This window comes from Octopus sinensis, linkage group LG9, assembly GCF_006345805.1.
Source record: "Octopus sinensis linkage group LG9, ASM634580v1, whole genome shotgun sequence".
Taxonomy (NCBI): Eukaryota; Metazoa; Mollusca; class Cephalopoda; order Octopoda; family Octopodidae; genus Octopus; species Octopus sinensis.
Window position 1 is genome coordinate 89620847 of NC_043005.1, and position 14078 is coordinate 89634924.

General features: G+C 36.6%; 1 protein-coding gene across 6 annotated transcripts in view; it reads left to right on the top strand.

The window, feature by feature from the left end:
* The window catches only part of LOC115215524 (formin-like protein), a 196570-nt gene that overhangs the window by 146115 nt on the left and 36377 nt on the right, over positions 1-14078 (top strand). For 2 of the 6 annotated variants that reach the window (XM_036506083.1, XM_036506088.1), the window contains 6 exons: positions 1832-1942; positions 3083-3232; positions 4479-4527; positions 6658-6710; positions 7894-8032; positions 9647-9766. In XM_036506083.1, coding sequence (XP_036361976.1) covers positions 1832-1942; positions 3083-3232; positions 4479-4527; positions 6658-6710; positions 7894-8032; positions 9647-9766 — 622 coding nt within the window. Of the gene's footprint in view, positions 1-1831; positions 1943-3082; positions 3233-4478; positions 4528-6657; positions 6711-7893; positions 8033-9646; positions 9767-12092; positions 12144-12716; positions 12762-14078 lie in introns of all 6 variants that reach the window. The other 4 variants (XM_036506084.1, XM_036506085.1, XM_036506086.1 and 1 more) reach the window with 4 other exon arrangements.

Below are 14078 nucleotides of genomic sequence, written 5' to 3' on the forward strand. Positions count from 1 at the left end.
CATTTCACTTTGCTCTAGTCCACTCAGCTGGCAAAAATTGAGTCATACATGTATTTAAAAAGTGCCAGCTTTGTCACATTCAGCGTCATGGTGAATCTCCTTTAGAACTATGTTGAGGGCACACGTGTCTGTGGAATACTCAGCCACTTGCACATTAATTTTGATTGCATCAACCGGAACCCTTGTCTTTATAACCAACTGAGTGCCAGTTTATCTATTTACCAGCCAGCCAGCTATTGGAAGAATTATTAGAGCAGGGGATTGTATGTCTGGTGGTGTTCATTCCAGTTCATTGTATTCTGAGACCAACTTTAACATTCATCTTTTGGAAGGGTCAATAAAAAAAATAACCTGGGACAAAAATGTGAAAAATAGCAAATATAAATTAATAGGGGCAGCTATGTATGGCATCTGTTTCTGTCCCTTTGGCATACTATAACCTTTCATCAACTGGCATAAAGCCACTTCCCTCTCAGTTGAGGGGATCTTGTTTTGCAAGTTGTTGATCTCACTGGTGTTGGTGCCATGTAAAAATATCCCATACACCCTGTAAAGTGGTTGGGGTTAGGAAGGGCGTCCAGCCATAGAGACCATGCCAAAATAGACATTGGCACTTGGTGCAGTCTTCTGGCTTGCCAGCTCCTGCTGAACTGTCCAACTCATACGAGCATGGAAAAGGGGAAACGAGAACAAATGAATTTATCTGCTGGAGAATGGCATAATTTGGAGCAGACGTTTTGGTGATGGTTGTGGGGAGAGAGAGAGAGAGAAACATGGTGGAAGTAGAAAGAGCGGAACCAGACAAATAGAGATAAGCAAATATGAAATTGTATTGAAAGGAAAATAAAAGTTGAAAAAAAGAAAAAAAAATTTTTCTTTGCCTGACATAAATTCACAATGAAATATTAATAACAAGAGCACTCGGAGAGCGTAAACCTCCGCCAAGGCAACACCATTTTCCTCTCAATGATTAGCCGGAGATGATTTTTGAAATGAGAATATCTGAAAATGAACTCGACTGCTCTCATAAACAAGAATACTAAAAATGAACCTGACTGCTCTCAAAAATTAAGTAAAAAACAGGAAAAATAACCCAGAATCCTTGCCTGGTACCAGATCAATCCCAAAATCTAATCAGTTTGTGCCAGTCACAAGGCCAAACATCTCTGAAAGTTTCATCTGAATCCATTCAGTGGTTCTTGAGATATCTTGTCCACAGACAAACAAACAAACAAACACGACTGAAAACAATACCTCTGCCTTTGTTAAGGTGGAGGTCATAAGGATTATTAATATTGATGTATTGAAAAATGTAGCTTTTAGTTTGTTTTTTTTTTGTTTTCATTTGCTAATTATAAACATCTTTATAGTTTTATTTATTTTTTTATTGTTTCTGCAGTTGTTCAGCTCCGGTTTGTAAAAATCAATTAGTTATTTAGAATAAATACAGAATGGTTTGACACCAGGTGAATTTCCCACAGAATCAGTATTGTCGAATCACTGGTGCTCTACTTCTAGCACCAAATTGCCAGTCCCAGGACATTTCTAATCTGGAGTAATTGTTGACATTGGTTCAATTTTTGGTGAATGTAAAAGTCTTTGAAAGAAGTTTAAAGAATCCAGAATGTCTAACAACCTTAATATTCTGAGAAATATTAGCTTATAATTAATTTATCAAATATTTGCTAAAATGTATTTATTTCTATTGGATATGGAATATCCTGTATGACATTCTAATTTTGGTTTTTACTCTGTAATTTAGATTTTCACTCTAATTTAGATGTTTTTACATTTGATTTTAATATCTAAATTTTTGATTTTTCTGTTTTAGGTTGCTTGTATGCAGTTTGTGAATATAGTCGTACATTCTGTCGACAACATGAACTTCAGGGTCCATTTACAGCATGAGTTCACTCAAATAGGAATGGATGACTATTTAGAGGTAACGCCATTGACCTTATTCTTTTACGATTGTTTACTGTGTAGCTGTAGCAGCTTGGTGCTTACTGTGGTGGATGGTATTTGTTGAAGATGGGCGGCGAGGTGGCAGAGTCGTTAGCACGCTGGGCGAAATGCTTAGCGGTATTTTGTCTGCTGTTACGTTCTGAGTTCAAATTCCGCCAAGGTCGACTTTGCCTTTCACCCTTTTGGGGGTCGATAAATTAAGTACCAGTTACGCACTGGGGTCAATGTAATCGACTTAATCCATTTGTCTGTCCTTGTTTGTCCCCTCTGTGTTTGGCCCCTTGTGGGTAGTAAAGAAATAGGTATTTGTTGAAGATGTTTATGGTTAGCCAAACTGGGTCATTGACACTCTGTCTACTGCTATTGCCTGGGTACAAATAGTTAACCTTTTAGCTATTAGGTTAACATTTTATCTACTCAACCAACTGTGACATTCAGTTCCTCAAAGTTAATTAAAATATAACGAGACTTTTTTCCTTTTTCATCTTGCTTGGTAAATGGTGACTCCATTGGTGCTGGTGCCACAGGAAAAGCACCAGTGCTGGTGCTATGTAAAAAGCATCAGTGCTGGTGCCATGTAAAAAGTACTGGTGATGATGTCACATTAAAAGCACCCGGTACACTCTGTAAAATGGTTAGCAATAGGAAGGGCATCCAGCTGTAGAAACCATGCCAAAACAGACAATAGAGCTTAGTGTGGCTCCTGGCCTTGCCAGCTCCTGTCAAACTGTCCAACCCATGCCAGCATGGAAAATGGATGATGATGATAATCAGTGTTTGTTAAGAACCAAATACAAGAGCGGTAACAAAGGTTTTGCCCTTTCTATTGCAACTCTACATAATGTGCTAGATGCATTTTCCAATGGCCCCAACATTAGAGAGGTTGAATAAAGGGATCTCACAACCCTATGCATTCTGTGCTCATTTGCTGACCACTTTACTTGGGTGCTGCATGTATTTTCTGGTATCAGTACTAGAATCCTATAAATAACAATTTGTCACTGTTTACCGATACAACATAAGGTTACCTTATACGGTAGGAATGTTTAAACTCTGTCCAATATTTCCCAAGTTCATGTGCTAAGAATGACTGGAAATGTTCTTTGTTTATTTGCAGAGATTGAAAAACACAGAAAGTGATAGGTTGGCTGTGCAGGTTCACGCCTACTTGGACAATATGATTGATGTAGCTCAACTGCTGGAGGATTCAGAAACGAAAACAGATGCTTTGGAGAAAGTAGCTGAACTTGAAGAAGAGTTGTCTCATGTAAGTAACCGTTTCTTTGTTGATTCAGTTTTTAACTGATTATTATTTGTAGACTACCTTCTACCATTTCTAATATGACAATTATGGGTCATAAAAATTCATTTTATGTGATGAATGATTTGCTCCTTAAATACAATAACTTCTTTTCAATTTTTGAAAATAATGAAGAATTTAGCAAAATAACTTTGTCATTATTTGGCTATTGTTTAGCACGTAGGCTAGCATGAAATTCTGTTGGAAGGTTCTGATTTTGATCATTTTAAAACGGGGAAGTTTGTACCATTGAACTAGAAATAGTCTCAGACAGGTTGGTGTTGAAAGGGTCAAGAGAAACGAGAGTGTGCTCCGCACTGTTATGGCCACTCTTCCTGGCCATCAACCATTTTCAGTAGCTGTTTTTTCTTGTCTTTGTTTTGGTCAGTCCAGATCCTTTCACTACATCATCCAGCTATGATGCTGTTTTCTTCTATTTGATATACCTTCTCTTGGACTGTCTACATGATAAACCTTCAACTGTACCTTTTGTTATATCCTTATGGGAACCAACTAATGGAACCTTTGACCAAAGTAGTTTAGTTTTCTGGTTATAATCTATGACTGCAGAACAAAATCCTGAATAGTCATTATTGTTCTGTTTTCACCAATTGGTGTTTCGGGTTAATTGGTCAGTTATTGTTGTTATCCATGGAAGTTGGAGTATTTCTTGCTGTCCTTAAGCCTCTAAAACAGCTATTGTGTTGTTGCATCTCATAATTACGATGGCACCTGTTCTGGTTTGTGACTGTCTCAGTTTTAAACTAAGGTGTAAATTCTTGCTTCTCAAGTTCCTCATCAAAGTATTATGTGTTTCTGTTGACTGTGACTTAAACTCCTGTTCCTGGACTAGAAAAAAGTTGACTCCTTGATTGGAACAATGTACTAATCTCCTATCAGATGGAATCTATCAAAAAGGCTGTGAAAGATCTGAAAAGATCTTTGAGAAGGTGTGTAGAAATAGAACAGAGAAAGAATTCTAAGAATATATTCCAATTAGTAAGGAATGTAGCAGTGGAATGGTCACCTGTAGAAGACCTTGACATCAAAGACATTGATCTGAGAGAATCCGATTCCATCAAGTGCAAATAATCTCAAAACTGTGTAAATCTTAATAGTCTAAAATAAGAATTATAGGTATTAAACTTTATTGTAAAGTTTCTGAATTATAAGAAAATAACAAAAAAATTATTTATTAAAATCTTTTTTTTAGATGCATGAAAGATTACAAGAAGTTGAAGAAGAGGCCATGGCCAAAACAGGTGAGAGATGGCATTTTTCATAATTATATTTTCAGCTCATAAAAAAACAAAAATTAAAATAAATATATTTTTTTAATAGTTTTTTTTGTTTCATTCAAAAATTTGCCCCAAAACAATTTCATTTGTCACCTTCTGTTTTATCAAGTCAGTGTTAATTAGATTCTACTCATTAATCTGTCTTCTGTATTCAATCTGTTCATAATTCCAGTGTTTTTGGTATGATTTTATACCTGTTACTCTCTTCATATGTAGCTGATCATTCCAATGTTTACTGTATGTCTATGTAGTTACACAGTGGGTCTATACATTCTATATATTTATATAGTCACTGTGTACATTCTATATAGTTTTGTAGTTAGCTTGTGCACTCTATATAGTTATATAGTAAGCATGTACAATCTATATTTACAGTCAGTGTGTACATTGTTATATTCTCTGTAGTCAATTTTTCGTATCCATAGTCTTGATTATAGAGTTAGTGTTTACTTCTGGTCAATATGTAGTTATATATATTTTATAGGCAATAACAGAGGAATTCAAGACAGGCTGCCCCTGGGTGCTCCTATATGATCATGACCTTGCTCTTGTAGCTGAATCACTACCAGAACTAGAAAAGTTTCAGGTGTGGAAGCAAGGTCTAGAATCAAAGGGCCTTAGAATCAATCTAGCTAAAACCAAAGCTTTTGTAAGTAGGAAGGCAGACAAATCACAGATTCTTTCAGGCCCTGCTTGATCAGTAGAAAAGGTGTAGATAGAAACTCCATAAGATGTACCTACTGTAAGCTATGGACACATATCAAAGGAAGGTTAACCAGGAAGATAATTTTCATGTGTGGCATATGCACAGGGGCAATAAACACTGAGAATGTGCAGAAAACAGATTCTATCACATGCCAGGAGGTAAAACTAGAAGTGGTTGATAGCTTCCATTACCTAGGTGACCAAGTTAGTAGTGGGGGTAGATGCTCTGAGAGTGTAGCTGCTAAAATAAGAATAGCCTGGACAAAGTTCAGAGAGTTCCTACCTCTGCTGGTAACAAAAGGCCTCTCACTCAGAGTGAAAGGTAGACTGTATGATGCATGTGTGCAAACAGCCATCCTACACAGCAGGGAAACATGGGTTGTGACTGCTGAGGACATGCATAAGCTTGAAAGAAATGAAGCTAGTATGCTCTGCTGGATGTTTAATGTCAGTGTGCATACAAGACAGAGTGTAAGCACCCTGAGAGAAAAGTTGGACATAAGCATCAGATGTAGTGTGCAAGAGAGATGACATTGCTTCCACACCTGTAGCACACTGGTCATGTGCTACATATGGATGAGGACAGCTGTGTGAAGAAGTGTTACACCCTAACAATGAAGGTAACCTGTGGAAGAGGTAGATCCAGGAAGACTTGGGATGAGATGATGAAGCATGATCTTCAAATGTTGGGCCTCACAGAGGCAATGACAAACGACTAAAACCTTTGGAGATATGCTGTACTTGAGAAGACCTGGCAAGCCAAGTGAGAAGGTAGCCATGGCTAATGCCATTGTTGCATAACCGGCTCGTTTTAAAGTACCCATCAGTCGTTGGGCAATATGATATGCTTAAGAAGACCTGTTGAGTCAAGTAAAATCATTGTTGTGGCTGACGCCAGTGCTGCCTGACTGGCTCATAAAAAGCACCATTCCAGTGTAGTTGATGCCAGGGCTGCCTGACTGGCTCCTGTGCTGGTGGCACGTAAAAAGCACCCACTACACTCAGAGTGGTTGGCATTAGGAAGGGCATCCAGCTGTAGAAACCTTGCCAAATCAGATTGGAGCCTGGTGCAGCCTCCTGGCTTGCCAGCCCTCAGTCAGATTGTCCAACCCATGCCAGCATGGAAAGCAGATGTTAAATGATGATGATACAATCATGTAGTCAATGTTGACAACTAGTCTATATATATATATATATATATATATATATATATATATACACACACACACAGTAATACAATCAGTGTTTATCAATTTCTCTCTCTCCCTCTTTCCCTCTCTCTCTCTCTGTCTGTCTCTCTCTTTCTCTCTCTCACATAGTCATGAATTGATATCTAGTGAGTGTTGTTTACATGTTACTCAAAACTATTTTCCATCAATTTTTTTCCAGTTGAGTTGGAGAAGCAGTTATCTGAAGCAAATGAAGACTTGCAAGAAATCAGGGTGAGTTTATATCTTTGGTTGTTGGAATTTCCCAAATGTTGCAACTACCTACTCCCCACCCCCAACCTCTCATTCCATTCTATTAGAAGTGAGGATCTATTTGAGTGAGATTCTATTTATCTAACAGGCATCCACTCTATTATTTCTGCCTAACCAATTCCGTAGACCTCTGGGCCACTGCAGTGGTGCCTCATGATTGCAAAGTAGACTTTTTAACCAGTCGACCATGTCTATGCTTGCATCTGTTTATACACACATCAATATCATTATGCTTTTATTAGCCTTTAGAAGCAAGTGCAGACAGATGGAGGAATTGCAGCTCAATTGGATGTCTGAAATTTGGTTTCAATGTCCTGAGCCTTGTCCAGATTTCATTTTAAAGCTGACAGTAGAAAAAAAAGAAAAAAAGGAGGGGTGTGGATTGTATACAAGTGCCACATTTTGTCACTCCCTGTTGTAGGTGTTGTATAATAAGGATGATTGGCAAAAATGTCCATGTTGCATCAGTTAATATCATAATAGCAATTATTATGTATTTGTGAGTCATTTTTCTTCTCATATCAAATCGAGAGAGTAAGGTTGACTTTATTCTCTGGGCAATGATAAATGTTCATAAATTTTATGCTTTGTGAATCTACTCAATCAAAAGGGAACTAATTCTGTCTCTTCTGCTTATGTGTGTCTATCTCTCTTTCATCTCTATATATATATATATATAAATAAATATATATGTGTGTGTGTGTGTGTGTGTAGTTAAAGATTGGAATATATGATATTACATTTCATTCTTTAGCTCTGTGCATTTTGACACTACAAGGAATATACATTTCATGAATAGGATTGTAAATGAATTTGTAATATTACAACATATTAATGTTAACTGTGTGCATATCCTCAGTCAAAAGTTTGACTGAGGAACCAGCTTGGATTTATTAACCCTGTCTTATCTGCTGTGTGTGTGCGTGCACACGCATATACTTGGCTGAACAAACAGAAGAATATGTTAATTTTTATAGAAGCCTTCATTCATTTATTTAAGGCTTCATTCCTCACCAATCTGAGTTTCGTACTGTTTGAAGAACACTCAAAGAATAGAAAGCTTGGACTAGGAATGCAGTGTAAACACACAGACCCCCCCCCCTCAGTTCAGTATGTATAGTACATAATGCTTTCTCTATTTCAGGAACTTGCTCGTATCCAAGAACATGAAATGAATACCTTACGAAAAGTAGTGAATGAAAAAGATGAGGAATCAAGGAAACGGCAAAGTCTTTTGGATGCTAAACTTCAAGAACTAGAACTGATTAAACAAAATCTCGAAGGTTTGTTTCCAAAGAGCAGTTTTAGTTTGATTCTATTTATTATTGGTTTTATTCCACAGACATGCATTACAACTATACAATAATGATAGAAAAATCGACCCTCTTTCTTGCCATAACTTTATTGTTCTCAGATATATATCTATATAAGATGTAAATTGATAAATATTAAACCTAAACAAAAACATTTGTTTAGCTTCCTTTCCATTTAATGCCCCCCCCACACTCCAAAAAAAAAAAAGGGATGAAAGTAGCTACAATTCTCCTTGCTACCACACAATGTAAATCCAATAAACTGGTTGGTTATTTCATCTCTGCTGTTTTTCAAATTAGACTGTATTTGATTCAGGAAGATTTGTGAAAGAATTCTGTTTGGTCATTTTTACAAAAAACTCTCTCTAGACTGCTTACTTTCTACACAATGACTAATTGTGTAGTTGTTATCAATCTCTGAACAGCTGCCATCACATTGGTTCAGTACCAATATTGTGACAGAACTACTTGTTCTGTGGTTAAATAGTGCTGTCTCCTACCACAATTTAATAAAGTAGGGAAGATGGTGTCCTTTATATAACATGCGTTTCTTTTAAATGTTCCAAAAAGGATAGTTCCATTTTTAATTATTAAGCTTTGATTAAATATGGTTTTAAGTCTTTATCTCACTAATATTTTTTAAAGGAATAACGACCTCTGTATTATTGTCATTCCATTATAAATGATTTTCTGAAGTGTCTTCAACTACAGCCTTAGGATGACCAATTCCTTTTCAGTGGAATTGGTAGATGGAAACGGAGTTTAAAAGAGTGTTGTGTTCTGCTTATCCCCATTCGAGCCGTTTGAGTAAACTGTCCTTGTTTACATTCTGCAGTAAACAAAACCTGCTGGAGTTTCTGTTGATTTGTTTCTTTCAATGTGTGGTGATCAGTGGGGAGGAAATACCTTACTTGGAACAGGTAAGGGTTGGCAACAGAGAATGCAACCGACTCAGTATAACTCCTGCCAGAATGGTAAAACAGGCATAAAATTGATGATGACCATCACTTGTAATTTTAGATAAGACTTAATGCCTGCTACTGGCAAGATTCTTTGAGCTTTCACTATCTTCTTTTTGATTCCCTGCAACTTCATTTTATGGTTGAATGGCTGGTACTTAAACCTTCTCTCAACCTTCTTATCCATCCATCCATGTGCATATGTTAAACATGTGTATATATATATACATATACACCCCCTTCCTTTATATGTATATATAACTCTTTGAAGCATTGATAAATTAATGTTAAGATGCTAAGGAAATTTGTTGTAATATTTTATAGAAACTATACAAAGTGAAGAGAATGTTTGTAGCCATTTTCTGCTAATATTTAAATGTTCTTTTATTCATTTCTTACCCAGATTGTCATCTCATTATTGTTATTTCTGCAATGGCTGGTGGTTAAAGGGACCAGACAACTGTTTGCTGTTTCTAGTGCAGACATTGTATTGTGTCCTTAGGCAAGATCTTTAACACCCGTTGCTTTGACGCTCCTCATTCTCCTCTCATCTTGTAAGAACTGTTAACTGAAGGTTATTGTCATAAATCTCTGATCTCTTCTTGTCTGCTGCCTTATGTTGCAGGATCATACAATATTCATGGCTCTCCAGGCCATATAAGGCGTGTCCTTTCGGCTGACTGGGCTCAGGCCCGGGAACTTCAACATAGTACTCCTCTATGTACTTGCAAATATAGCCGTGGTGGTAGGTGCTATTGGAATGACGCCCTTCATCAAAGCTTTTATTTCTCCCTCTCATATTTTATCTCATCCTTTAGTGTGTTGAATTGTTTTTAGTAGTTGTTGATCCTCCCCATAGTAACTCCAGAGTCCCTTCTTATCCTTAGAGTTTCCTTCTACCCTCCTAGATTGGTTTTGTGGGTTTGAACCTGATTAGTAAATCTAGGCATCTAAACAAAGAACAAGATACAGGAATACAGAATTACTAAATTAGCATAAATTATTAATTTAATTAAAAAATGAAAATCCCTCACATTGGTGAATAGAGAGAAAGAGATTTATTCACAATTTCAGTTAAGACTGAAGTAGTGAATATATTTTGTTTTCCTCGTTGTTCCATTTATAATAACATTCATTTATTCTAATTGTATTTTATTATTTGCTAAATTGTTTAGACTATAAACATTATAAATAAATTAATTTCTTCAATTGTTGTTGTTGATGGTTAATTGTTCCAAACAACATTGCCTGGAAAGGTGTGATAGAATATTCGGTTGAATGCCGACCAAGCGTGTTGAGATCCATCCTCACCTGAAATCACATTGTTGACAGTTGTTCATCGTGCAGTGTTTGACTGCATAACACTGACACACATTGTTCTTCATATCATGTTTTTAGATACTGAAGCAAAAACAACAAAAAAAAAAATTGAAGTAATTCAGGGAGTTTTGAGAGCCGGTCCCTTAATCTTTGTTTAAACTTTTTTTTCTTGTTAAAAGATATTGATTTCTTTTATACGTTAAAAATTGTTGACTTCTTTAAAATTGTATATCTCTTGCTATATATACATTATATTATTTGCCTCAAGAGGAAAAGAAAACATTTAGATTTAACTTTATTTAGTTTATCTGAATAAATCCTTCCATTGCTTTATAATATTGGAAGTGTGTAAAAAGTTTCGAGCGAGGTCGTTGCCAGTATTGCCTGACTGGCCCCCGTACTGGTGGCACGTAAAAGCACCCACTACACTCTTGGAGTGGTTGGTGTTAGGAAGGGCATCCAGCTGTGGAAACTCTGCCAGATCAAGACTGGAGCCTGGTGTAACCATCTGGTTCGCCAGCCCTCAGTCAAACAGTCCAACCCATGATAGCATGGAAAGCAGACGTTAAATGATGATGATGATGTGTATGTGTTCATACATTCACTAACACACACACACACACACACACATATATATATATATATATATATATATATATATATATATATACTTATGTGTATATATATAAGTTGTACAGTAATTTACCTGTGTATATCATTTGATAAACAGGCATTTAGTCTGAGTGAGCAAATAGACCCTGAGGTTAAACCAAGCAGATCTCTTTTTCTGTGAGAAGGGAGACATCCGAATCTATCAACCATTATTGTTTGTAGTTAAAGCGTCTTCTTCAGGACTGCTTTTGCCTCATCACGGCCATTTGCTCAGTGAGGCGAAAGGGGGGTGCAGAGACGTCCATTAAATGGATATCCAAGTAAATTTATTTACAACTTACAACACACTGTCACAGAACTTAATTGATGTGTGTCATCTGCAGACAGACTAATATGCAAATGAGCAGAAAGCAGTGTTTTTTCTCTATTACATTGTCCATAAGTGGCTGCAAGCTACTCTCCATATATGTGTGTGTGTGTGTGTGTGTGTGTGGATCAGACGAAGTTAATATTTTTAATAAGCCTGTAAAGACAGACTAAACTAGACGAGTTGTTCTTCTGGTTGTTCTGCTGCTGCTCTAACCACAGAGTCTATTTGTGAAGTGGAGTTAAATGGTTCCAAAGCAAACGTCTTAGCTACTTAGTCATATGTGTGTGTGTATGTATATATATATCTATATATATACACACGCATACACATGTGTGTGCATTTGTCTCTGCACACCTTCACTTTATCTTTGTATGACACCAGTGATAATTGTTGATGTTTCACAACTCAGTGGGTTAACCTGTGAACACGAGCAAAATAAAATACCTCACTTAAAAAAAGCAAGAGTTGACATCAAGAAGGACATCTGGCTGTAGAAATACTGCCCTAAGAAATCTTGTCCAACTCCTGCCAACATGGAAAAAGTAGTGTAAAATTTTATAGATATTTAAAATAGATATTTGAGGCAATCTAGTAAATCTTACAATTTCTACTGCAGTTTATAGAAATAGTAAGAGAAATGAATACTTTTCTGATGAAAATTTCCATTAATAATGTAATAATAATCTATTTTTGAATCCCATATTATTCCTGATTCTGTTGTTGTAACCAATTAATTATCAACTTAATCTTTGGTTATATTTAACTATAGCCCATGTTAACAAGAACAACACCTTTGCTAATCGACAATTTTCTACAAATGGTAAAACTCCATATCTTACCTTTAGTTTTTCTTTTCAAGTTTGTTCTGAGAGATTTCCTTTTTTCATAAGTTCAATGCATGTCGTTGTTTATATTCGATAAACTAACATTGAAAAATTACTTAAAATTGTTGACATTTTTATTTTATAGTTTCACATTTTATCTTTTTTTTTTGTCTTATGATGTTTTTCCTAAAACAAAGCTATTATAATATAGTTTCCAATTGCTTTAGTTCAATATCCACCCCTATATTTATATATATACTTTTTTGTCTTACTATAATTATAGTTTTTCTTTGTGGGTTTCAGAGTTCTTTTTTTATTATTTTTATTTTTTTCAATCAAGTCGACTCCGACTTAAGAGTTTGTAGTCCATTTTTTAAAATGTTGACGCATGTTTGGATAGCCTATACTAAACCCATTTCGATGCTCTCAGCAGTTTCTGAGACGTCTCTCCTGGTTTACTTTAGACCTTCTTTGCTTTAGACCTTTTTTTCAATGGGCTATCATTAATGTTTAGCTGTCCACTACAGCTGCCCGTCAAACTAAGCCGTCCCATGCTTCTAATCCAATAGGGGAGCCTTCAGAAGCTGTATTCCAACTGTGGTCTTCCCTTCAAGGTAAGTATCGGTCAAATAAGATTCATGGTTTAATGAAGTACTTCTGCCTGAGTTTGGTCTTCAATGTTTCCACTTGGAAAAGTCATCTGAATGTTGTACATGTAAAATATTAAGACTTATGAGTGACTGCATATTCTTCTGGTTGAATGCAACAGAAAAAATATGCACACACACACACACACACACACCTATTCAAGTCATAACGCAGGACCATTCTCTTAGGATTCTGTGTATATACTTCATTGCACCTCCCTATTCTACATCACCTTTTTGTCAGCTGGATTGATGGAAAAAATGAATAAAAAATTTTTTAAAAACCCCAAAAATTTCAAATCTGAGCACTGTCAGTTACAACGACAACTGTTCCAGCTGATCGAATCAGCCGGAACAGCCTGCTTGTTGACACAGAATGTGACAAAGCTGGACCTTTGAATTACAGGAACAACTTATTTTTGCCTGCTGAGCAGACTGGTGCTATGTAAAATAAAGTGTCTTATGGCACTACAAGAAACTTGAGAGAGAGAATGGAATATAAAAAGTCTTCATAAGAGGTTTTGACAGCATCCATAAAATTTTTGCTTTTTAATATTCCTTCTTACTTATTATTTTGTTTGGTCTGAACATGGCAAATGCCAGCGCCGCCTGACTGGTGTCTGTGTCGCTGACACGTAAAAGCAGCAACCGATCGTGGCCATTTGCCAGCCTCGCCTGGCACGTAAAAAGCACCCACTACACTCACGGAGTGGTTGGTATTAGGAAGGGCATCCAGCTGTAGAAACACTGCCTGATCAGACTGGAGCCTGGTGCAGCCTCCTGGCTTCTCAGACCCGGGTTCGAACTGTCCAGCCCATGCTAGCATGGAAAACGAACGTTAAATGATGATGATGATGATGATGAACCACATCATGTCAAACAGTGGCTTCATTCTACTTTAGAAGCTCTTCATTCTGCTGTTTCTGCTCAAGTTTTATCACCTGTGGCAATCATACACACTTGTCACTCGTTAGGTTATCCAATAACAACATTAAATTCATTGTTGGTGACTTCTCAGAAATATTTTTTCAAAACTAAGAAAAGCATCAACAAGAAAGCATTGATGTGGTTACTGAACCAGCTAGATCAAGCAGCCAAATCTCCTTTAAATCACCCCCATGCCTCCCTAAAGATGGAAGGTCACATTGGATAAGCTAACCCTAGATAATATTATGTTGGGAAAAAGACTGGATGACTACATCTGGAGTGATTTTGATCTTTTGCCTGTTAGATCAGAGTTGTTCTGAGACTAAGCAGTCACCACAACCAAGTCTATAAGGCAAT